This window comes from Sinocyclocheilus grahami, unplaced genomic scaffold, assembly GCF_001515645.1.
Source record: "Sinocyclocheilus grahami isolate Dianchi unplaced genomic scaffold, SAMN03320097.WGS_v1.1 scaffold174.1, whole genome shotgun sequence".
NCBI lineage: Eukaryota > Metazoa > Chordata > Actinopteri > Cypriniformes > Cyprinidae > Sinocyclocheilus > Sinocyclocheilus grahami.
Genome location: NW_015505353.1, coordinates 735964 through 760909, shown reverse-complemented (window position 1 = coordinate 760909; position 24946 = coordinate 735964). Strand labels below are relative to the sequence as shown.

At 39.5% G+C, this 24946-nt stretch overlaps 1 protein-coding gene across 2 annotated transcripts in view; it reads left to right on the top strand.

Moving 5' to 3' along the window:
• Positions 1-6887: 6887 nt before the first annotated feature.
• Positions 6888-24946, top strand: part of LOC107593600 (teashirt homolog 1-like) — a 37248-nt gene continuing 19189 nt past the window's right edge. Inside the window, exons 1-2 of one of the 2 annotated variants that reach the window (XM_016283380.1) lie at positions 6888-7273; positions 8923-9444. In XM_016283380.1, the coding sequence (XP_016138866.1) occupies positions 9405-9444 (40 nt within the window). In that variant the 5' untranslated portion in view covers positions 6888-7273; positions 8923-9404. Of the gene's footprint in view, positions 7274-8266; positions 9445-24946 lie in introns of those variants that run through there. The other variant, XM_016283379.1, reaches the window with a different exon arrangement.

Genomic DNA, 24946 nt, shown 5'->3' with positions numbered 1-24946 from the left:
GTGAGTGTGTTTCCTCTGTAGACAGTAGGCTGATGATGAATTTTTAAACAGATCACACTGATAATTGTATTTCATATCTGTCAGTGAAGAGGAGACTGGCCACTGAGATGCTATTTATGTCAGCGCACCTCGCTCGGTACAGCCCTCAATAAAACTCAAATCACGAGGGAGATTGTTAAGTCTTCCACAAGAATTATTAAATCGAAGGAAAATTTATGGATGACACTTTATAACAATTAATCAAGAGATGTTGATTAATAAAGTTATCCTCCTCCTCCTCCGTTACAGGCGATGGCAGGCAGCTGAGCCGTCGTTGTCGTCACAGATATGGTTTTGTCATTCTCTCTGATTAATGCAGTCCAGACAGACGCCTCCTTCTTTGCCCACTCCAAACACTTTCTACCTGTTAACCTTGAGAAAAGATCGGAATGAGTGGGGCAACAGAGAGCGAAGGAGATCATGTGGGACTGACTGAAAAAATAAAAATGGAGATTTTGGAGAATGTCACCCAGCCAACCTTGTCACTGTGATTAGGCTACTGTGATTAATTAGTTTAGTAAGATTGAGCAATTAGGTCAGAATTGTGTGTATATGTCCAGGGACGTCATGTACCTTTTTTATTTATTTATTTTTTTTTTACTAAGGGGAAGACTGCAAAATAATTGAGTAAATTTGTATAAACAAATATAGTGGATTATAAATGCAAATTCAGAATATTTACTATATAAAAATTATAAATGAATATAAAAATAAAAAAATTATAGATATACATGAGTTTCATGAGCCAGTTTTCATTAAAAAAACCCCTCAATAAATAGAATTACATAGATATAGGTATAGATGACTAATGAGCTGGTTATCATTCAAAAAGTCCCAATAAATATATATAGTACATAATATATATTATATATAGTTTATTGTTGTATTATATATTATGTACATCATATGTATAGTTATTGTATTCATTTATTAAAACAGTAAAAACAATAATATTAAAATACAGTAGAAATACATATTTAACAATTAATAATCAACATTTATTGTAATGTATATTTATCAATTATTACAAAGTTAATTATGTATTGTGTGTGTATATATATATATATATATATATATATATATACATACATACAGTGTGTTATATTTAATATATCATATTTATGTATTTTTTATATTTATTTTTTTTACTTGCTTTTAAGTGCCTTGAAATGGGCATGAAACTTCTGTATATGTGTGTGTATTTGTATTAAAGCAGGAATGAATGAAGGAGAATTTCAGTTGACGAGACCTCGAAGAAAGAGAAAAATGTAGGAAAATCTCAGGCTTGTGACCTGGCCAGTATTTGGGGAACAAAAAAAGCTCTCATTGAGAAAGATGTGCTTCGTGTGAACGTTTGCAGGGTAGTTTTGGGGTGGAGCAGGTCCGTATACGTCTGATTTGCTGATATGGCTTTGAGGCTGGCGTCATCAGTCGATGCCGCTGCAGAGGCCAGCCAGAGCCAGCCGAGGCTTTTGGGAAGACAGGGGCGGCGTTCAGGCTCCTGCCAGGGTGTGGAGGGACAACGTAGGGCTGGAAAACCTGGCCTGGTTCAACACCTGGATCAAAGGCAGTGAAACTCTATAGAGCCGTTTGTGTGAATCAAACTATTTCTGCCTAAGAGAGTGTAGGGACGTTCAGAGTGGGAGATGGGTGGACTGAAATGGTGCGTACAGAGCCTCCTCAGTGTTACATAAACCAAAAGCCCCTATATAAACACCCCCTGACTACTGAATTGTGTTTTGAAAGGCAGACATATCCACTAAAATAAACACAAATGGCAGGATTTGGCTGCGTTCGCTAGGCAAATTTTTCTGGTTGTATTTATCATATCATTTTACTAAGACTCTAAAGATAGTTTCCCCCATGTCTTTCTAGTAAAAAAAAAAAAACCCATTTGAATGCCGTGTTATCATATAACAGTTTGGCATCGTATGGGATATTTTAGCTGGTCAATGGAGAAAAGAGGAAAACATTTCTTGTTGTTCTTATTAATGCTTTTAGATCTTTTATAAAAACAAACACATTTCAACTAAGCGTCAGAAGTAGAGCACTCGGAGCAGCTTTAGGGGGCTGTTTTTCTCTTTGTTGCATCAGTAGTGAGGAGAGATCTCTCTCTAACGGAAACCCTCAGGCTACGAGTTTGACTGAAGAAAAAAAAATACATCCTATTTTGTTTCTCTTAAAAACCATACATTATCAAAGGCACCTCATATACATATCTTTGATCTAAAATGGTTACATCTTAATAATTACGGTGCAGAAGAATGAAAGAACCAAATGTTTCTTTTTTTCATTCCGGTATCGTTCAAAACTGTTCACTATCTTCACATTTTCAAGATTAAAATAAGACCAGGAAGCAAGCAAACAAACAAATAAATTAAAACGACAGAACTGCGCTGCTATATTATTTAATGACAAGAAAAATCCTATTTAAAAACCGAATATAAATCACGGTGTGTAGCTTTCATTTCTCATCTCGATCTTTGCGCTGTTTCTTTCACTTTTAATAACAATTCATCCAGTCAATAAAACGCTGAGAGAGATATTTCCAGTAATCCTATATGCTTAAATATAACTCTGGGAGTTTATCTGCACCACGCTTTCTGGCCACTCTCTTTCCGAGCTTCTGCGGAAAATGATGTTTTTACAGAACATTTCCCTTTGCAACCAATCAAAGAGGTGCAGTCAGTGGTAATGAAACGGGAAAACATTTCGGCACTCCTCTCTCCTCTTTAATGGCTGAAAAATGCTAATTGGAAGAAGACCGCACGTGTCAAAGAAAACAAAAGAGGTGGTATGGCAGGCAGCGGGATTCATGTTGGAGGATGGTATTTTGAAATGTGAAATGTGTCACTTAACTCCTGCTGAAACACACAGGGTTTGGAGGGGAGGATCGAGGAATGGAAGCCCCTCCTGAGCGTGGAGGTGCAGCGGAGCAGGAAGAGACGTTTATGAGGTAATAACCAGCCGCATTCACACAGAGCATGAAAATCTGCTTGAAGAAACCTGAAAGGTCCAACTACATACTGATCCAGTCGTTCCTAACACGTATCAGTCATTGATTTTCATGTGCATGACTTGTTGCATACATACATATATGAATAAAACTACATCTATTTAAGATTGTTTTCATTTCAGATCCCTATTGTGCAACTAAATATATACAGACAATCTGTTTGGATTGCATTTAAACTTTAAAACACTTTAATGCATTTAGCTGTATAGCAATAGGATTTTCTTAGTTTACAATGAATAAACATTTCAAACTATATATAAAAAAAAAAGAATCCCTAAATCACATTTCTCAAAAGTCATTATTTTTCATGAATTGTCAATCAAGACAAAAACATTTTTCTCTATTATTTGAAGGGGGGAAGACTAAAATAGAGGGATTCCACCACATGTCAGATTCTCAAGTCAAATAAGTTTTGTGATCAGCATTTAGTGAAAGTACAAAAGTAACGAGTTACGTAAGGCTGTGTGATGGGCCTCCTTCCTCCAGAGAAAGGTGACATTTTAATTACCCTGCCTTATCTGATGGATTTCAAGATATTCTTCCCAGTAAAATCCTTCTCTTTATTATTTTTTGTATTATATATTCTTAGTTTTTGCCTGTCAGTGACTGTACAGAATTCATTTGACCCAGTCGTTGATTGAAGGTGGAAGTTTTTATATTGTATAAAATTGTTTTTATCAAGAGCTTCAGATCTCTTCAGTGTGAGAAGTGTCTCCTGCTTTCATGACAAAAGAAAAAATCCCTATGAAGGAATAAATGTGATAAAATAGATTTCTGACTTGAGTCATATAAAACTTGCTCACTCTCTTTTGAGTTTTTTTTAATACCATCATCTTTCCATGAATTAATAAAAAATACATTTCATATATAATTCCAAATGATACCAAAGACACCATAACTTTGTCCACTATCCTTTATTTACATGATTGTATACATAAAAACAGCAAATAAATGAATCAGCAAATTGTTTCTATTTTATTTCAAACACTAAAATGAACAATTATTTAAATAATAAAAATTTAATTGTGTAATATGTATTGTATTAATACAGTAAAATGTAAAAACAAAAGGTCATTATTAGCAATATAACAAAAAGCTCAAGAATCAGTAGCAACAACAGCTGATCCAGCGATCGAGACCTAGAAGTGTAATACTGTATACATTTCCTAAAAGTGAATGCAGAGATGTTGTAATATTAGTTTTAATAAACATAATTGCAGTGGTGGCATGTGAAATGGCTTTGATCATGATCACAGACGTAAGGTTACACCGCACAGCCGATGTGGTGTATTATTACTACTATTTGGGTTGCCGCTTTTAAGTGCACAGTTATAATTTTAGCAGTACTGAGATTAATACCCAAACGATCATCGCTATCAATAACTGGATGGCTTCATGTACAATTGTGAACAGTGTACAGCTTTACAATAAAAATAATTATATTCAATTATTATAAATACAAGTGTTGCAGACCTCTGACCTGCAATATTGTTCTTTTTGGAGAATGGCAACATCACCTACAAGACAAGAACAACATTTTGGAAGCATAATCAATACATCGGAGTCAAATGCAATGTTAGAATACTTTTTCACAAGAGTCACAAAGCTATTTCTGTAACCCCACGGGGGAGATATGTTGCTGAAAAATGCAGTATCTTGTAATTGGTATTTATCTTGTCTGCTGATTTTTTGTGAAAAACATAATTATTAAAAAACAAAACATTACTTGACATACACATATTTGCATAAGATGTGTTAGTTTTTTATGTTAGAATTTTTTTTGGAAATTGTTATCCATTCTTGTAAATGTGCTTTTATTTGGCTCCATAGACTGTTTACATCACCATTGACATGCATGCATATATATATATATATATATATAAAAACACCTTTTTTGTCAAAAACATTATCATTGACAGGCTATAGAGTTTCTCTATTTAAAAATACTGCAGAGACAGCATGCTATGTTATTGTATATAAACCTTCAGATCTCACCATACATTTCTGTGAACACGTATGACGGCATTCCGCCTCGTGTAGCGTGCGAGCAATTTGGATCATAATTTGCTGATGTGATATGACATGCTACATATAAAAAAAACTACTTCAAAGACTATCACCTCAAATCTCCCTCGCTTTTTTAGTTCCAGTCTTGTAACATCCGTCTGCGATCCTTTAAGTAATATTAAAACATGAAGAATTTCTACAACATATAATGTGCATTATAGCATGTTCTGGCATTTTAATGCAAATAGGGTCATCTTAACATCTGCAGTAAATAGCCGATCAGACGGAAAGCGTATAAATCTGAGGTTATTTTTCATAGCATAAGGGAGATGAACCAAATCCATTTGCTGTCAGTCATTATAAAGTATCCACACATAAAAACAGTGATAGAGAATCAGTTTAAAACATCATATAACGCAATAAAAGCCATAAAGTATATAATCCCTCAGTGTGATGCTGCTCTCTTAAAATACATTAAATTGATAAATTAAAAATGTAAATATGTATTACTTATAAATGCATGTTGTGGGTGAGGACTTACATTGAAGGACAATTCACTGATGATTAAATGCTCTCATTTTTTCAATCATCTCGAGTCATTAATTTAATAAGAAACTACAGAACTTATGCAGGAAAGACAAACATGAACATTTCTCCTATTAGAGATTTAACTAGGACTGTAGAGCTGAAAATGGCACAGTTCAGGCTCTACAAGAACCTTTCAAAGTGTGTTGGCATTGCATCTTGAGGTTTATGCTTGTGCTTGCATGGCTTACCTTCAAGCATGGCCTTTTACAAAATAATAAGATGTACTACACTGAATAAAATGATAGGTACACACAAACATTTATATATTATATATGGATAACCATTCCCAAAACACACACACACACACAAGCATACACCGAACTGTCAACACTAACTAATGCTCACTACCAAAATTTGCATTGCCACTGATTTGTGCTGGCACATATTAATAAAATACAAAGTGCATAAATAACGGTTTGTTTTACGCATTTTTCATTAGGTGGTAGAAAAAGATGTGACCATTACAATTCTCTAACACATCAATAAAAATACTGTAACTATTTGTATATCTATTAATCTAAAATTATTTCTACAGGCTTGTAGCAGTTCATCAGCATACAATGAGCACAGCTGTGGATAATTCACTATGCCAAGACACTCTGTCTGGATTTGGTGAACGATAAGAAACCCAGCATGGATTTTTTTTAATGCCTGTTTTTTGTTTACACTTTACATTACAGTGTTAATGTTACAGTCAGATTATTGTTACAAATGAACAAGATATATATTTAATATGTAATTATTTTGGGGTTTATTTTGTAAATTCATATCGTTGTTGCTTAATACATGTTTCACACAGGCACTGTTATATACAACATGAAATGCCTTTTAAGTGCACACTAACACCTTGAAAGGAACTTCATCTGCTAAATACCAAAAAATATTTCTCGAAGACACTGCTCCAAGCAAAAACAGAAAAAAAGTCACTGACTTTAAAGTCTGTTAGGATAGACTTAATAATGCGCAATGATATGAATAACACGAAAGAAAAAAAAACACCACAAAGCATTCATTTCTGGAGAATGCAAATGAAATTCAATGGGACAGCTGCACAGTGAGCAACGGTTTAAGAAAAGTGGAAGAACAGAGAAGAGCTTCTTTCTCGAATGTTTTTAAATGTGATTTTTTTTTTCACGGCAATAATAATAAGAACAATAAATATACTATTCATTATTAATATCAGTGTTATAAAAATTCAATCTAACAAAAGTTGAAAAGAATTGGATTGTTAGAAAATACACCGAAATCGCACGTTTATTTGAAAATGACAAGCTACTTATCATTGTGCCGTTGTCTTGCACCGCGACCGAGAGAGATCTGCTGTTTAACACGCGATAATCTCGGGAAACGGTAGCATTTGAACCCAGCGATACTCCTGCCCTACAGCGGGAGAAACCTCGGCTTCTTGGAGCCCGATGACTTTCTGATGGGAGATTGGTGACGTAAGAGCCATCAACAGCGACAGGCTGATCGAGGTAGTCGCGAGGATGGATAGATGGACAGATGTTGGGGCGGAACTTGGACATATTTCCACATTATTAGCCCCTACCGACAGGCGTACAGCATAAATGATCAGTTGGATCGCAACTGGCAATAGCTCAAGGATGCGCAGCACCGTCAAAGGTAAGGACATGATTTAAACGTCGCGTGCAGAAATATCAACGCTTTTTGGCGGCGGTGGTGATGGTGGTGTGTAATATCCTAGCCTGGCTTGTTCGTACGTTTACACTATACTAACAAATGTGTACACTCACCGGGATGCGATATGCAAGGCGAAGCTCTCGCTGAATGATCCTCTGAAATCGCAGCAGAATCCCCGCGCGACGAAGAACCTTAAAATCCGTTAGAAACATCAGGCGACCGGAGCGAGCCGAGGCCACCTCAAACAATCACTCGGATTTCTCGCGTTCCCCTTCCGAGCGACTTTAAAAAAAACGCACCCACCCACTCGCCAACTTACAGAAAGAGTGGACATTGCGTCAACGCTGGTATAAAGACAAAAACAAAGTTGAGATTTAAGTGTGATTTTGGGAGGTGCCAGCCAGGTTCGCCGGTGTCAACAAAGCAGCTGCTGAAGAGCAGATATGCGGTGGATTTATTACGGGTCTTAACCTAATAGGATCCGAAATGTCTAACGCCGTGGACTCGTTATTTAATTTGTGGATGTTTTGCAATTGATGAATAAGTAATGTGTAAGCGTTGTAGAGGGGCTTGTTACGGTCATACTCAACTTGTTCCAGGAGTCCCTCCCCTTCCCGTGCAAAGTGTTCACTTCCTAGTAAGGTGTAACGAATCAATCTGTAACTTCCAACTGTCTTTTTTTCGGCGATGGAAAAAAGGTCGCAAATCATTTCCTTTTAGCGTTTGAACGCGTGGATAGTTCGCAGTGGTGTTCGCCCCGGCAAACGTGCGCGAGACATAAACAAAAAGGGAAAAAAGACAGTGAAAGGATTAAAGAAATGTTGTTATATGCATGGAAATAAAATGAAATGTTTACAGCGGACTCTCCCTCCTTTATGCGTTTGAATGTTTGCGCGTGACGTCAAACTTATTTTATTTTCACGATGACGACGAGAACACTGCATTAACTACAAGAACAGTACCATAGCTCATTTTTAATCCCACTGTTGTTGTTTTATTTAATAAAACCGCATACTGAGTATATTCGTGTGAATGAACAACATCCAGACACGTGATGTCTTCTCCAAAAAGGCAGTTCGTCGTCTTTCAGACGCTCCTGGTTTTGTGGGGAGGGAGAAAACAGAACCATTCAAAAGATTGACAGGTGGGTTTTCACTGTCAGAGTGACGCTCCGGAGGGGTGGAGTAAAGAGAGAGAGGCAGGAAAGGCAACTCGATGTGTCTGTCTATCAGTTGAGACTGTCTGAACCGCTCACGCATCCTGACCGCGCGATACATATTCCAGCGAAGAGCCGCGAGACCGAGAACACCGCTTCGCTCCCTGGAGTTTTTTTTTTAAAGAGTAATTAGTTCACGTTCGTTGCGAGTGTGTGTGTGTGTGTTTTTTTTTGTTTATATATCGCTCTGTAGTAAACGCATCACGCTCGCCCGAATCAACTGTCCACATGTTTGCCTGAGTATGGACGGACAGTGTGTTTGGTGAATCTCGGGAGGAGCACGAGCAGAGACTCCACTGCGCGCGTGGGGAATTTAGTCCGTTGAAAATGCGCACTGAGCTCGAGCCCCATTTGTGACTGACATTAACTGTCTCCTGTCTGCCTGTCTCTTTCTTTGGTTTTGTCCCGTTTTTAGGCTTTTCACCGAACGAGAGGACGGAAATACTGTTGGACGGGCTCTCCATAACTGGAAGTTTCTTCCGTTTTGCTACAAACTATTGCCGTAATCTAAGGAGAACCTAAGGAAGCGGGGTTTTCCCCCCTGAGTGTTTCTGCACCGTTAGACATGGACGGGGAGATGTATCTGAGCTCTTGGCCATCATGCTATGACTTATAATTATTAAACGTGTCGGCCAGATACACCTACTTTTTTTTTTTTTTAATTTACAGACGTTTTTAGTCTGTAAAAACATCTACAACCTCTCAAGACCTATTGACCCCTCTTAGACTCTGCATCGGCTCAAAGTGACTTTAAGAGGAGGAATAAAAAAGCTGACTGAAGAGAAGAGGAGCGTGTTAATACATGCTTTATGACATTTTTTTTATTATTAATTCTTTTTCTCCGTCACTGGCATTTTGATTCTGTATGAGAAGTCAAGTGGAGGGTAGGACGACAGCATGCCGCGGAGAAAGCAGCAAGCGCCGAGGCGATCTTCAGGTAAGCGGTGCATGCATGGTTTGTTTACTAATAAACATAGTGCATAGGGAGGAAAAAAACTGAACACTTACAATTACTTGCACTTAATTATTGTGTTGTTTGAAATGCTTAATCCAAATATTAATTAAAAATATTTTATTTCTCTTTTAACTTTCAAAGAATGTAATTTCCCTCAGAATGCATTCGATTTGCTCGTAAAAAAAGAACGCGTGAGTAACTTTTTTTTTGAAGTTGTGCCAAATTAAAACTTCCACCGTGGCCTATATAGTCGAGTGAAAATGTAGTTTCAAAGTGCTCCAGTTCGTCTATTTAGATGCGGATTGCCATCCTTGATTTGATGCTTGATTGATCGTCTGTCATGTGGCCGCCTTTGATCTATTCATTCCTGATAAACATCAGTAAATCATTCACCATGGAAACACGCATGCGCCGTGCGGCCGCAGCCACTGTTAAGAGAACTTTTGCCCCCGTCGTGCGGGAAAATAGAGAAAGGAAAGAAGTTGTCGGCAGGGTTATACACTCCTTTTTTTCGTCATTCAAATGGAGGGAGAGAAAAGGGGGATAAGGGATTGCTGGGGCGTGTCGAGAGCACAAAATGTAGCAGAGAGAACATCTCTTCCCTGATGCACTCTTAAAAATAAAGGTGCTTCAAAAGGTTCTTCAAGCGATGCCATAGAAGAACCATTTTTAGTTCCACAAAGAACAATTCAGTCAAAGGTTCTTTTAAGTACCATCTCTTTCTTACCTTTTTGTAATCTGAAGAACCTTCTTTCGCCACAAAGATGTTAAAGGTTCTTTATGGAACCATTTAGATAAAAAGGTTCTTCTATTGCATCGTGAAGCACCTTTATTTTTAAGAGTGTAGATGTCACTGAGCAAGGCCTCTGTACTAAGATCTGTTTTCCTCTCAACTCAATTTATTCATGCGAAATGTACCTGTGCTCTTTGATGTTACAAGAGAGAGCTGGTTTCAGTTTTTAATTAATCTTCCATGAAGAGCAAGAGAGTGAACCTCTGATTTGTGATGAACGCTGTTGGATTCCTTTTGGGGTGATTAAACATAAAATAGCCATATATTTTTAAAATGTTTTGTTGTATTGTACTAAGGGAGTTCTACTTAGTCCTTTTGGCTTTCTTTTTTCCTCTTTTTGTTCCTTAGTTTTTTTTTTCCTCATTTAAGCTCTGTGACTAACAGGTCCATTCTCTCCCGAATGAAGGCTCTCTTTCAACTTCAAGCGTCAGCAGAGTTACAGATCTGCAGAATTAGGCCCTGATATTTGTCTGATGAGGGAACAGCCGACATACCAGACACACTGCTGTAACTGAGGCCGACTAACAAGTGCGATACATAAATGAGGTTTCATTCCTTTGCACTAAATAACATTTATTATTCCTTTATTTTACATTTACCTTTCTGTTCAGCGGAGGGAAATGGTGTTTTGAAGGGATTATTTAGTCTCCCTGGCTGTATGGCGAGACTGACATGGGGAGTTCGAAAGCTCACAGAGGTGAGATGGCGCCTGGTAATCTGACCTGGCAGCTCCTCCACAAAAACAAGCCATCAGCCCCCTCCACCTCAGCTGAATATTGATTTAATTTTCTCTATTCTGACAGGCATGTTCATCATTTGCTTTAATGGTCATTCAAAAGTTGGCAGGCACATTGTTTCCGTTTTTCCCATAGCCTGACACTTTCCCCTCTCCATCAAAATAAAAATGTTAGGAATTATTTATTGAGGGAATAAAAAGAAAAACCGCTTAACTTGACAAGGTGATTTGTTTTTACTAAAACTTCTTCCAGATCATTCAAGCTGCCTTTAGTATTTTTTTAAATGTTGTGCTCTGCGCTAACAGCACTTTCTACCTCCGTTCCAACGCTCCACTCTTCCGTTATGCTCCACCTCTTTTAACGGATGACTTTGCCTCGATTTGGTTGCTATCATTGCCATTGTTTGCTCTGAGTGATTTACATGCGTTGGCTGTGGGCTCAGGTCGTTTTGGTGCAGTGGGATCGGAGTGGCCCTCTCTGTGTTGGGCTGCTGCAGTCATTTGTATTTATTTGCTTGCTTTTCTCTGAAATAGACACGGGCCTCCCACGTAGAGCACAGACTGTGTCTGTGAGTTTGAGCTCTAGCAGAGAGGAGAGGAGCCAGGGGAGGACTCGGCGATGAATGCGGCATCTCTCCGCTGCTCCAGGTTTCATTTGGTTTTGTGTTTTCACAACCTCCTACGCAGATAGAGACATGCTCAGTTTGCGTCCTTTCCACGGACCTCTGTCCTCTGGTTAGCCGGGGCATAAACACTGCCATGAGGTGGTTTGCGATATTTTTTTCTGTTATTTTCCTTCAGTTTCACTTTTTATTATTTTACCTCTTAGATAATACTCTTTTTACGTTTACTTAATTGAATTCTATTCACATTTGTGAAAATATTCACACACAAAAAAAAACAGCCGCACACAAACACACTCGAAAGAAAAAGAAAATAAAACGTGAGGAGGGAGGAACCAGCACAGGGAGTCATTAAAACGCATTCTGTCCTCGGCACCAGAGGCTTCTTAATTATTCGACATAAAGGTAAAGGTTCCTCTGCTGGCTTCATTAGGGAGGAACCCTAATTATCTGAGCTCCTGATGGATTTGTGACAGGCTCTAACGATTAAAGCTGACAAATTCGGCGAAGTGTCAGGTCTGCAGCTGCCTTGATGTAATCAAGTTGATATTATACAGTCCCTTTAGCCTGTAGTGCTGAATTAACTCAATTTTCTGGTGCAGGTGACAAATGGACTTTGCTACCTGACTAATCATGTCACCGTGGCAATGCTGCCTAATGACCTCAGTAATCCAGGCTCTTAACCGCACTGCTGGGCCCAGAAAGCATTTGAGGCAACCAATCAGAATGGCCCCTGTGTTAGCCAATCAAGCCCGGCGCTCAGCAAACACGCCATCATTCTGTCTCCATGCTGATGGACGTACCACTGTTCTGTGTCATTGGTTGCACTGCTGTTCAAGCTCTGAGTGTACCAACACACCGTGCTCCTGCCGACAATAATCGCACCACCACGCTCTCGAAATCTGAAAATACTGTCAGAATTTGAATGCCGTTGAGCGGCTCGCTTTGCTTAAGTCTTTCAGTGCAGTGTTACATACAAATCAGTCAGCTTTGAGAGCTGAATTTACAGATTATTTCATGTGCAGGGCTGTTACAGCTCAAATGTGATTTATATGTTTTTGTAGCAAGAGTATGTGGTTATTCCCTTTTATTCTTTTAAACAGATTTATTATATTGTATTAACGATGTGGAGGTTTTGTTCTAGTCTGTTAAAAAAGCATGGTGCCTCTCCATATTCATTCTCATATCAGGTGAGAAATGTGAAATATTCTGAATGATCATTTCTCAATTTGGGATGTATGTGTATAAAGAGATAGGAGTTGACGCCCATCATTTGTTTTGCATGTATGGCACAAGTTATAGAAATAAATCTCTAGGGGTACATTTAGATGTCATGTTCTATCTGTTTCATTTTCTTTAATGCTTGTTTTCATGCTAGCAAAAAAAAATAATCTATCCGAAAGATGTGCGAATGCAGCATGACATCTGGGCTCACCTTGGGTTGGCTTCGCTGGAGGGTAGACTCATCAGCTCTCATGTCATTAACAGGTGACATTGACCCATTTAGTCAATATTCATGTTGGGACCCACCACTTACAACTAATAGTTTAATTTGCATTTGGGGATCAAGCCAGTGGCCTATAGGAAATCAAAGTGTGTCCAGTTATTCTGAGTCCTGAGCTTGCCGTTCCCCTTGTCCGAGATTGTGGAGGTTGAGTTTTATTAATGAAGATCGATGACAGGTTTTATGGGAAGAGTGGTTCAAAATGAAAATATGTTGAGACTTTGCATGAGCCAAGTGTGACGGTACACAGTCTGCGGTAAACAGTGCTCTGCGGTTTTAATGAGCTTAGTCACATTTGGGAGTTATCTGGTTTCCGGAAGTTTTTGTAAAGTCTAAAATTAAGAATACTTCCAGACGTGTGTTAGTGCATGAAAAAAGCTAGTGCGTCTGCTGATAGATGCTGAAAACGAGCACACACAGGACCACAAAAAGTTAGCGTGTCACCAGAGGAGGTTTGTATTAGAGGTACTGTAGCATTATGGGAACTCAAAACTATCAAAAGGGCCAGCTGTGTTTTTTCTCTCTCTCTCTCTCTCTCTCCTCATCCTGTCTGTTTTGATCCCCCATGTTTCATTTCTCAGCTAATTTAGTCCACAGTGAGTCAGTAAGATGAGAGGGAGGGGGAAGAAAGACAAAAGAGAGAAAAGCTCAAGTCATGACCCAACAACGGGAGTCTCCAAGCTAGTGGAGTACACGGAGGTCAACGTGTACCCAGGGGAGCCTACGTCTGCCTTCTCTCTGTCCTGCCCTGCACTCATCTGTTGCTGCTTTCCCTTGTTTTTTGTCCCTGGCTCACAGGAAGGATGGGATGTTGTTAGAGGCTCGGCGGAGTTTTCTCATCCCAGTATGCCGTTTTCCTCATGGTGTGCCTTATACATCCTCATCAGATAAAACACAAACGGCTCGGCCAACAGATCTGTGCTGATGTTTACAAAGGGCCAGCAGGAGATTGAGCTTTGATGTTTGTGTTGTAGGCTCTGAGGAGTGTGTGGCGTTGTGAACAGGATGATGCTGTTTGTGACATTATCTGATTAGTTGTGTATTTTTATAGATAGCTTAGTTATTGTGATATTCATATGCATTCATATTTAGCAACATTCATTTTGACAGATGAGCATGAAACGAAAGGAAGCTCTTTGATGATGTTAAGTAAACACCCATGAAGCCCTCTCAAACTCGGGGAAGTCACGTCCTGGGACTCACTGTTCCTCCTTCCATCAACCACTGTATTCTCAACTCAAAATATCCTGCCTGTCTGAACACAAAAGACCAGCTAAAGACAGATGAAAGAGAGAAAGCACACTTTGTAGGTTTGTCTGCAGATCCCTTTGCCTTATTTTCGTAAACAAAAGTCGTATGTTGTTTTGTTTAAAGGGGTCCTAATAAATACAATTTAAATTCACATCTCGCACACTTAAATGCCCTTTGTATGGAACACATACGCTCCCTTCAAACTGGAATCATGGAGGAATATCCGGTAATGTCCACTTCGCAGGGCACTTACAGTCAAATATAACAAGCGTATGAAGCAATAAGAGAAACATACAAAATGTGCAGAGTGGGGGTACGCGAGGACTGGAATTGAGAACTGCTGTTCTAGACATGCCAAAAATTTGATGCTACAGCACAGCAGCTCTTCTTGCTTTTCTCTGATGCACTAACTCTGCAGCAGCTCTTCTTCTTCATCGTCTCGTCTGATGCACTCACTCAACCAAGCGTTCTAACCACAACCTCGCCCCTCCCCACCCCCCAACCATTCGAATTTCTGTAGGCGGGAATTATTTGTAATGATATTCCAATGAGCCGCTTTGTGATATCACAAAGCCCGGAAAACAAACGCTTAGTCCAAACGAGCCGTTCGTTGTAGTTCTTGAAAAGGGATTTTTTTTTTAGATTTGTAACTTTCTAGATATTTTTAATGCCCAAACATACACACTACACACTGAGTAAAATTTTAAAAGTTTAAGTTCATAAGGTAAAGTTAACAAAACTGCAAAAATATTGACTGTTTTCAAACAAGTTTTTAAAACACCTCCCCTTCTGTCATTGGTCAGAAAAAAGCGAGTCCAGCCTCCCAACGTTTGTTTGGGATATTCGGGATGCTCAAACAAACAAAGTACTGAGTTTCATTCACTAATAATTGCATTTTAATAATTCCATTTTAATGGATTATTTAAAATTTGTACACACAGGAGAACTTCTCACAGAAATTTTCTGCCAAAAACACCTAGATATTTTGTACATTTAAAAAATGTTTTTGTCCAAAAGTTAACTGGTGAACCAAAATGTTTTATGCACACTTGGTGAATGAGACCTAGTGTTATGATGGCTTATTTGCTCCGCATGTGAAACTGGTATGTAATTTTTATATCAGAAAATGACACATTTAACTCCAAGAAAGGGCCTCGGGAACAAGACTGCGAAACTGAGGGTTTTGTGAGAAAGCAGTGATGTTCAAAAATGCAGAAAGTAAGGGAAAAAAAGGAAGAAGTGAAAAAATAAAAAAGAAGGGAGCGAGCGATAGAAGAAAGGAGTGGTGCTCAGAAAGGTATTAGAGCTGACAGATGAACAGGAATGGGGAGAAATTCTCCCGCAGCAGCTGGGACTGCAGTCATTATCCTGACAGGTGTCAATTAAGAATTACTGCTTGCCTCAGTCCTCTGCGCAGCCCAGCTGTCTGCGCAGCAGAGAAATAACACTTTACCCTTGTCACTTTGTTAGTTCGTAGCCATAGCCTCCGAAAATGAGTGGCCCCAATGCTAATCGATAACCAGTGTATTAGCAATTATTTTGCACATTGATTTACGAGGGCCAACGACGACTTCTGTGCTGTTATTAGCCCTTGATTAGATCTGCCCGCACATGTGAGCGCACACACTCACACACGAATTCATAGCATGCTGCCCTGTTGCCAGGTGGATATATGTTTCCTCCGAGGCCCCGAGGTCTAGAACAATCTTAGTGGCCCTGTTGGGCCTTCCATTACCTGTGACCATTACAGAGACAGGCCCCTCTTAGGCCCCACATGCACCCACCCACACACACACAAACATGTACAACACCTCTGTGGGGGTTGAAATACAGCCCCATTTCAGACCTGGATGAACGCAGATAGGGTTTGAGTATGTGTGTGTGAGAGGGGCTTGTAAAAGGCAAGAGTATTAGTGAGGTGTCGTGGTCTGTTTCAGCTAAATGAATGGCCCTTTGCTGTAGAAGGTGCTCCTGGTTACCAAGAGTTATGGCTGACAAGATAGGGGGCTTCTGGGTAATGTCTGTGTGAAGGAGCGCTGAACCTTCGCTACATTTATTTTCATGCCTGCGGTTATGGTTATTTAATACTCAACTTTAAAGCCGTCGTCAAGAACTTTGTAGGTGTCTTGATGGGTCTGCAACAATTGTGGTGGTGCGAGATCTGAATTTTGGGATTTATTGGTTGTTAAAGGGGTACTCAACCCCAAAATGAAATTTTTGTCATTAATCACTTACCCCCATGTCGTTCCTTGTGTTGCGGCGGACACAGAATAGCGTACGCAGTTTGTGTTCAACGGAATGCACGCTTCAAACAGAACAGTCAATGAAGACGAAGAAGAGAATGATGTGTAGCTCCCGGCGCCGATTTATACTGGAGTCGCACCGGTAGTGACGTCATGGCTGTCGCCGGCCAACGAGTTGGTGTTTTTTCAATGTATGCTTCAGACACGGGTCACGACGAGGCGTTCCCCATAGCGACCCCTAGAGGACGCAGTGTCTCGTTCCCTACTCAGGGAACCATGGTTACATAAGTAACCTGAGACGTTTTCTTCACATACAAAAAGTATTCTCGTCGCTTCATAACATTACGGTTGAACCACTGATGGCAGATGGACTATTCTGATATATCTTTCATACTTTTCTGGACATTGACAGTATAATTTACTAGGCAATCAATGGGACAATTTTCATTTTGGGGTGGAGTAACCCTTTAAAAAGCTAGTTCACCCAAAAATGAAGATTCTGTCATCATTTACTCTCATTGGGTTGTTCTAAACTTCATCTGTAGATCCTGAAACGAGAAAATGGTCTCCATACAGTTACAAAGAACAAGAACTGAAGCTTTCAAGCTTAAAATTTATATAATACTAATATTTTTTAGGAAATTAATACTTGATGCATTAAATTGATCAGAAGTGATAGTAAATCATTTATGATGTGACACTGAAGACTGGATTAATGGCTGCTGAAAATTCAGTTTTGCCATCACAGGAATAAATCACATTTTAAAATATATGAAAACAGAAAATAGTTATTTTAAATTGTAATAATATTTAGTAATACTACTGTTTTACTGCAAATAAAAAAAAAATCTTATCAATCCTTACTTTATATTAGTGTGTGCATATGTATTTTAAAACATGTAAGCTTCAGTCATAATTTATTGTAATTAAATAGAAAAGTTTGACCAGCACAGTCTTCAAAACTTCAGCTTTTGTGTTTCACAGAAGAAAGTAAGTCATACGGCTTTGAAAAGATATTGAGGTGAGTAAAAGCTGTGAGGTAACTAGGTTATCATGTCACCTGTGAAAACAGAGCTTGCGTATAGATCGAGGTGAGTACAACAAACTCCCAAGTCTGAAATCGTCCTCTCACCCTTACGTAGTGGTGGATTATGTTCTTTATGCTTGAGAGTGGGATTCGTGTTTGCTCGAGTGCGACCTTTGCCCTACCGGAACTAAAAAGAGAACCTAATCCCTGAGTTCCCCTGATGTGGCGATGTAAGAACGGAGATCCCTTTCCCCCCACTCTTGATCAGAGGCGTTACGATACTCCTCTATGAGCACTAAGCCACTGGACACACAATGAGTGGATAAAGATAAGCCTCCAGCTTGTGTTGACACTCGCATTGAGCCCCATAATGCACTGCTCCGGATCGCTCTCATAAAGACCCGGCTCCTCTTTTTTACAAGTCGTCTTCGAACGGTCGCACAAAATGCCTCGATTTTCTGTGTTTGTATCCTGACACTTTCATTGCTCGTTTTTCGTGCGCTGTTTAGGACCGTATTTGCAGTCCATCACCCTTAAAGCTAGGTAAAGAGCTACGTGTAACCCCAATCTCCTGCTGAGGGTCGCTTTTATTAGCATCATTGATAAAAGCCTGCCTGCACACACAGACAATAGCTGGTAGATCCTGGCTGTATTTTTTTTCCCCTGGATGGAGAAGTGTTTTATTTAACTGATAGGACACCGGAAAGTAATGAGTAATATTTTTTTCCCTTTTTTTGTCCCCAGTTTTATGGTGCTGATAAGGCATCTGGCGAAAGTATATAGTAAAACGATACAGTTTCTTTTGTAGAGGGACAACCGGCAGGACGGTTCCCTTTCTCACTATATATCATCACTGTATATGCTTTCCAATCTTAGATTTATATACGTCTCAAAATCATCTTCTAAAATATGGATCTCTGGCTTTTATATTTCAAGATCTTTGATAAACACATGCAGAGTTAATATCAGTTTTAAAATAACTAATGCGACTAAAATAACGTCTGGTTTTCATTTCATTCATGCACAGAAGCCCTGAGGGACATGAACTGTATTCGAATCCTCCTCATATCTGTTAATAGACAGGAGAACATGTCGTGACTAGTCTCCCAGCCTCAACTTTATAGGTATTTATAGTGATTTGGACACAATCACATTCAAATGCCAAATGCCACATGTTCTGAGAGGCCTAAAGCTTGTTTGGAGACGGACTCATCCAGACAGTGTCAATCATAGCACTAAGCCTTAGCCTGAGAAACCAGCGGGAGGTGTCCTCTTCAAATCTGCCCCCACCTATCTTCCCCTTCATGTTTTTGCCCTCTTCTCTACTGGCCACCGCTTTCTTTAAAAAGCCATATGCTTCCCAGTTAGACTTCAGCGTGTGCACGCATACACACGCCAAGGCTGCGACACATATGAGGATCAACTATTAACCTTGTCCAGCTGACTGAAAGCCGTACGGTTGGTGGAACTTTAACCGAGGGACGCATCATTGATCATTGACTTGTTCTGCTCGGCCCCTGAAGTCTGTGAGCTTGGGAACTTGAGATGAACAGATGTGCTGTGAAGAAGAAAAGTCAGGTGACTCAAAACGAGGAACGCAAACATTTACTCTTCCATTAACAGATCTGGGCTTTATAAAAGCAAGACAAACTGTCTAGGGAAGAATTAAATCAACAGTAGAGGTTCTAGATCTTAGTACAGATTGAAAGTCTTGACATGTCAGGTCAGAAATTCAGTATCTCAGGCCTAAACTGGTTATAAACCAAAACATTACGATGTGTCAATCATATTTGGTAAAAACAGGGAATGTGCCAGGGAATTTTTTTTTTCTTGTGGACCGACAATAGGAGACAAGCGGTTTCAGTGTTCTGCTGAAATGTAGAGTTGACATGTCTGTGTGTTTTTGCATGCGTGTGTGTAGCTCTTCTTCACCAGCGCACGTCTCCATGTTAAATTGGTTATGGCAGCGCAATCCAGCCCTACTTACAGCCGTCAGAGCAGCCGCTGTGTGACGAGCCTCAGCGAGGACGTGTCATAAATACTGAGGTGTCGTTTCTTTCATGTAAATATACCTCTGTTTCAAGTATTGTCCGTCAATACTGCACACGGGGGGAGATATCTAGCTGCTGCACAAAGTGCATGCTCTGGAAAACTGCAGCAGCTCCTATTAGGCCTAGTTTTGTCTGGGAGTAAAATAAACACTTTTATTTATAGGGGGCATATATAAGGTGTTTTTTTGTTTTTGTTTTTCTTAGCTTTTTAAGCATTTCCCCCCTAAACTTTGTTTTTCATGTTTTCTTGGACCAAAAAATTGTAAATTAGTTTTCCACTACCATTTTCCACTCTGTCTCAAATCCAGAGAATTAAAGACAACATAAACCTATGTACATAAAGGTAGTGTCAGCTGAGAACATTGTTTTAGTTATTGTTTTTTTGATCAACAATTACAGACGTATTTTATTTATATTACATGCACTGAAGAATTGTTTATACTAATAATTTTGATTTCCTGTTTTTGCTTCTGTACCTTTTAAGATTTAAACTACTGTTCAAAAGTTTGTGGTCTAAGTTTTTTTTTTATGTTTTAAAAGAATTCTCTTATGCTCACCAAGTCTTAATATAATAATGATTTATGGATATTTTAATTTGACACTTATTATTGTGAAATACAAATTTAAAATAATTGTTTTCTATTGTAATATTTTAAAATGCCATTTATTCCTGCGATGGGAAAGCTGAATTTTCAGCTTCAGTGTCACATGATCCATCAGAATCATGCTAATATGCTGATTTGCTGCTCAAGAAACATTTCTTATTATTATCAATGTTGAAAACAGTTGTGCTGCACATGTTTGAAAAATAAATCTATCATGACATTATAAATGTCTTTGCTGTCACTTCTGACCAATTTAATGCACCCTTGCTGAATAAAATAAATACTTTTCAAAAAACTAAATGAATAAATAACTGTTGCAATTGTCTAACCTCTTTTCAAATGTTTAACTTTTTAGTTATCAGGATGGGCTAAATTATTACAGCATCACTATATGTCAATGGTTGACAAGTCTATGATGATTTTCTGAATGACCCATGTTTTCTTAGTTTCTGGAATTGATGTTGCGTGGACTTGCAAGTTAGTTGGAGTTTGTCTATATATAGCATACATTATACAAACTAGGAAAATTCAAGCTTTCCTTGATATGCCCATTTAAAATCACTGTACCTTGAAGGAGTTGGCATTCACTGCCAGACAGTGAGGAACCAGAGCCACTTTGCAGGTTGAGTGTGACGTTTCCAGCCATTTGCATTCAAAATGGCGGTGATTTGATGTTTAAATGAATAGCGGCTCTGAAAGCAGAATGTTAGGACACTGTTGTGGGACAGACAGTGCAGGGAGGAGGGGCCAGCAGTCTAAAACCCATCACTCATTGGTTAATGATACTCTCCTCTCTTTTAGCCCCACCACTCTCCCATTCCCTCCTTCTTTTAACCCGTCACAAATCAAATGCGGGGTCATACACAGTTCACGACCCCCAGGTAGTCAGGAAAGCGCTACCACGCCCTGGAGGGTCCGTTTGACAGCGTGTGTCTGTGTGTATGTTTTTCCCTAAACTGTTGTCCAGGTGCCGATTTCTCTACAACTTCATTGCCGCTGCTCTGTTTTTTGTCTCACCGCCTTTTTGTCCGGTGTCAGTCTCACGGCTTGTGTGTGCGCGAGGTGTTTTTTGAGCCCGGTGGCAGATTTATTGCCTTTGAGCTGTTATTGTGGTGTAAGAGCTGAAAAGTGTCTGTCTGTTCCTGTCATTAAAATATGTCAGATGTTTTTCCTTCGTCTTTTTAAGGTGTCTGTTGATTGTAACCCACTGGCTGTATAAAGTTCAGGATTGCAGATGAAGACATGTAAAGCGCTCGTCTTGTGAATGTTTGTTGTTTGTAATAGGATTTAAACATGCAACATTCAAAGTTCTACATAAGCCCCACCCCTTGTGTTCGTTTATTGGATATTTTGACTAATTTGATTATGCGTTCAGCTACCAATAAGAGTGTAATAAATGTTATCGTGGTTAAAACCATTTAAAATCCCGATTTCCTCCCACATCTGAAGCTTGAAAATTGTCAAATTCAGTTTTGGTCTTGCAAAAATGTTAGTCTGCGCGAACAATCTTTGTGTGGCTCGCCTATGTCCATCCTTGAGCTTTTCCTGCAAACTGTCAACTAACAAAATGCCAAATGAAACCTCCCTCCTGCACTCCCTCTCTCTCTCTCTCTCTTCCTTTCCACAGTATCCTCTTTTCTCACACTAAATTTAGGTCACAGCTGTAAAGACAATGAGGCTGATTTAAGTATTTCTCTAGTACTTCCTCTGATGTTTGGTTTTTGTCTGCAAAGACTCAAATAGACACATTTCCATTTAATGTTTTTATCGTAGCGTATCATTCTTCCAAGTACAGTTCGGTAGTTTCTCAGTAGTGATATTGTGTCTGTCTGTTTCCTATCAGGTAAAAAGAAAACCCAGAGCTGTGGAATTAAAGCCTTTTACCCATAATCCATCTGACCTGGGTTTGTTATTCCCCCACTGCAAACCTTAAATCAATCTACAAATTCAGTTCCGTGTCTCTGCTCATAAAAGACTCTCCTTTCGCATTCAAAAAAATGAGGAGAAAAGAATGGGAGAAGAAAAAAACAGCCGTGTAGGAAAGCAGGGACCTTATATAAAGGGCATGGTCTGCGTCCATGCCAGAAAAGCCTGATTTCCTTTTGCAGTGCGGTCATACATCAGAGGCCCTCCCAGCTGGACTGTCACACTCTGACAGAATGACATGTGTCATTTATCAAAGGGGCCAGAGCTTGGGAAAACTCGTATGACAAAGCCTGGGAGAGTTCATTCCCCCTTATCCACAACACACACACACACACACACACACACAGAGACAAACACACATATAATCCATCTCTCTCGTTCTTTCTCTCTCACACACACAATTCCCTCCCACCTATTTGCTTGCCTGTTGCCAAAAAATGGGTCTGTAATATTTCTGTCATCTACACACCAACTTGCTGTTCTTTTCCCCTTTCTCTCTTTCAAAGTTTTCACTGTATTATTCTTCTCAAAAGCTGTTTTGCAGTAGCAACTCTTCATCCGCGTAATTCCTGCATTAATTACAGAATCGTGTGTATTTGAAGTGATTAAATCTGGTGCAATGAAGTTGAAGATCTAAGATATCCTATATTGCATGAGCGTTGCTCTGCTGGAATCCATTCATCATCTTAAGGAAACTTCATTCTTAAGTCTACTTGCACCAGCTTAGAGAGAGGGGTCAAATATAGTTCACACCGCTGTGTACTACTCTACAGGGCACATTCACCCATCACTCAAAATGTGCTTTCTGTCTCTCACTCTTGAGGGGTGGGAATAGATGAATTCCACAGCCTCTGAGCTCTGGGTTCCAGCGCTGCACGGCCGACCTTCGACCCCTTAAATGAGCTCTGAATATGTGGTGTGCAATGATCCTCGAGCTGTAAACATTTAATGACGCAGTGACTGTCATGGGAATCTTACATTCCCCACCGAGAGAGAATGTCAAAGAGAAGATCCTGTTTGTGAGTTTAAGTTTATGAAGTATGACTTTTCGTTTGCTTTAAGCATGAATCTTTGTGCCAAGTACCAATCTTTGTTCTAAATTAGACAAAACATCTTAACAACAAAGTGTTTGAGTCATGACAATTGGCAAATCGAGCCACGATGCTTATGTATGTGAAGCGAAGTCAAATCTGGCTCACTCTCAGTATGAATCTTCTGCTCTGAGAAACGATTCATGCTCTGATCAAAAGATTCATACCCGGAGTACCGGTTGTCGACTTTGAGTGTGAATCTTTTGCTCCGAGTACAAATCTGATACATTGAGCCATGTTTCTTGTGTGGCGTTCTCTAGCTTGCTCTCAGTACAAATCTTCTGCTCTGTGCTCTGAGCAAAGATTCATGCTCGGAGGAAAAGATTTCTACGTGGAGCACCAGTCTTCTGCTTTGAGTCAAATCTGGCACTCTCTCAGTATGATTCTTCTGCTTGGAGAAAACTATTTGAGCTCAAAGCATTAATCTTTGTATGAGTCTTTGTACAAATCTTTGCACTGAGCATGAATCTTTGTGCCAGGTACCAGTCTTTGTTCCAAATTAGACACATAACATCCTTATTAAATGTAAACATCAATAAAGCAAAAAAGTGTTGAAGTTGGCAAGTAAAAAAAAAAGTTGTTTGGCAAATCGTACTTATGATGTGAAGTTGAATTTGGCTCATTCTTAGTTCAGATCTTCTGCTCTGAGCAAATGATTTGTGCTCAGAGTGAATGGCAATTTTGTGCTCTGAGCAAAAGATTCATACACAAATGACCAGTCTTTTGCTCTGTGTGAATCTTTGGCTTGGGGAAAAAATCTGTTGATACATTGAGCCATGTCGCTTATTTCAGTGATTCAGTGTCGAATCTGGTTCGCTCATAGTATTAATCTTTTGCTCTGAACAAACTTTTCCTCAGAGCAAAAGATTCATACTCCGATTACCAGTCTTATGCTCAGAGTATGAATCCTCTGCTTTGAATGTGAATCTGTTGCTTAGAGTGCAAATCTTTTACATTATACATTAAGCTACAGTGTGAAAACGAAAATGGTTGATGCCATTCCCCCGTTCTTCTCCCCATCCGTCCCAAGTACGGATCTTCATTCCAAGTACGAATTAGTTAGAACTAATAAGTTTGTTCAGATACTTCATTCACAGGTCATTTTGTTGAGCTCTTTTCTTCAGGATATGAAAATTATGAATAAAAGATGGAAAGAACAAGATTAAATGAATAAAAATCTGTATTGGTACGTGGTACTGTACGACGTCATCTTCCCTTTAGGAGGAATTCTCTCTCTTTCTCAGTAGGTTGCCACTCCTCCTTTCACGAATTCTCTTCTCTCTCTCTCCCCTCCACTTCTCCTCATGTTCCCCTCCCTCCCTCCATCTCTCCCACTCTCGCGGTGGTGGGGCAGGCCTTTTCATTTGTCTTCATAAGCCTAATTTATTTTTGCAGCCAGATGTGAGCTGACAGGCATCAGTCAGTGGGGCCGTTGGTCCCCCCCACCATTCTCAGGTCAGCAAAGCAGTCACGTCTCTCCGTTTGACTGAGTCCCCCATCAACATTACACAAGATGGATGTGTCTTTAAAGGCCAGATTGATTGTGGATATCGGAGTTATGGCATCATTTATCATGGTGAATATTATTTAGGTGCACGGGAAGAACAAGAGAGAGGGGGTGGGGGGGGGGGGGG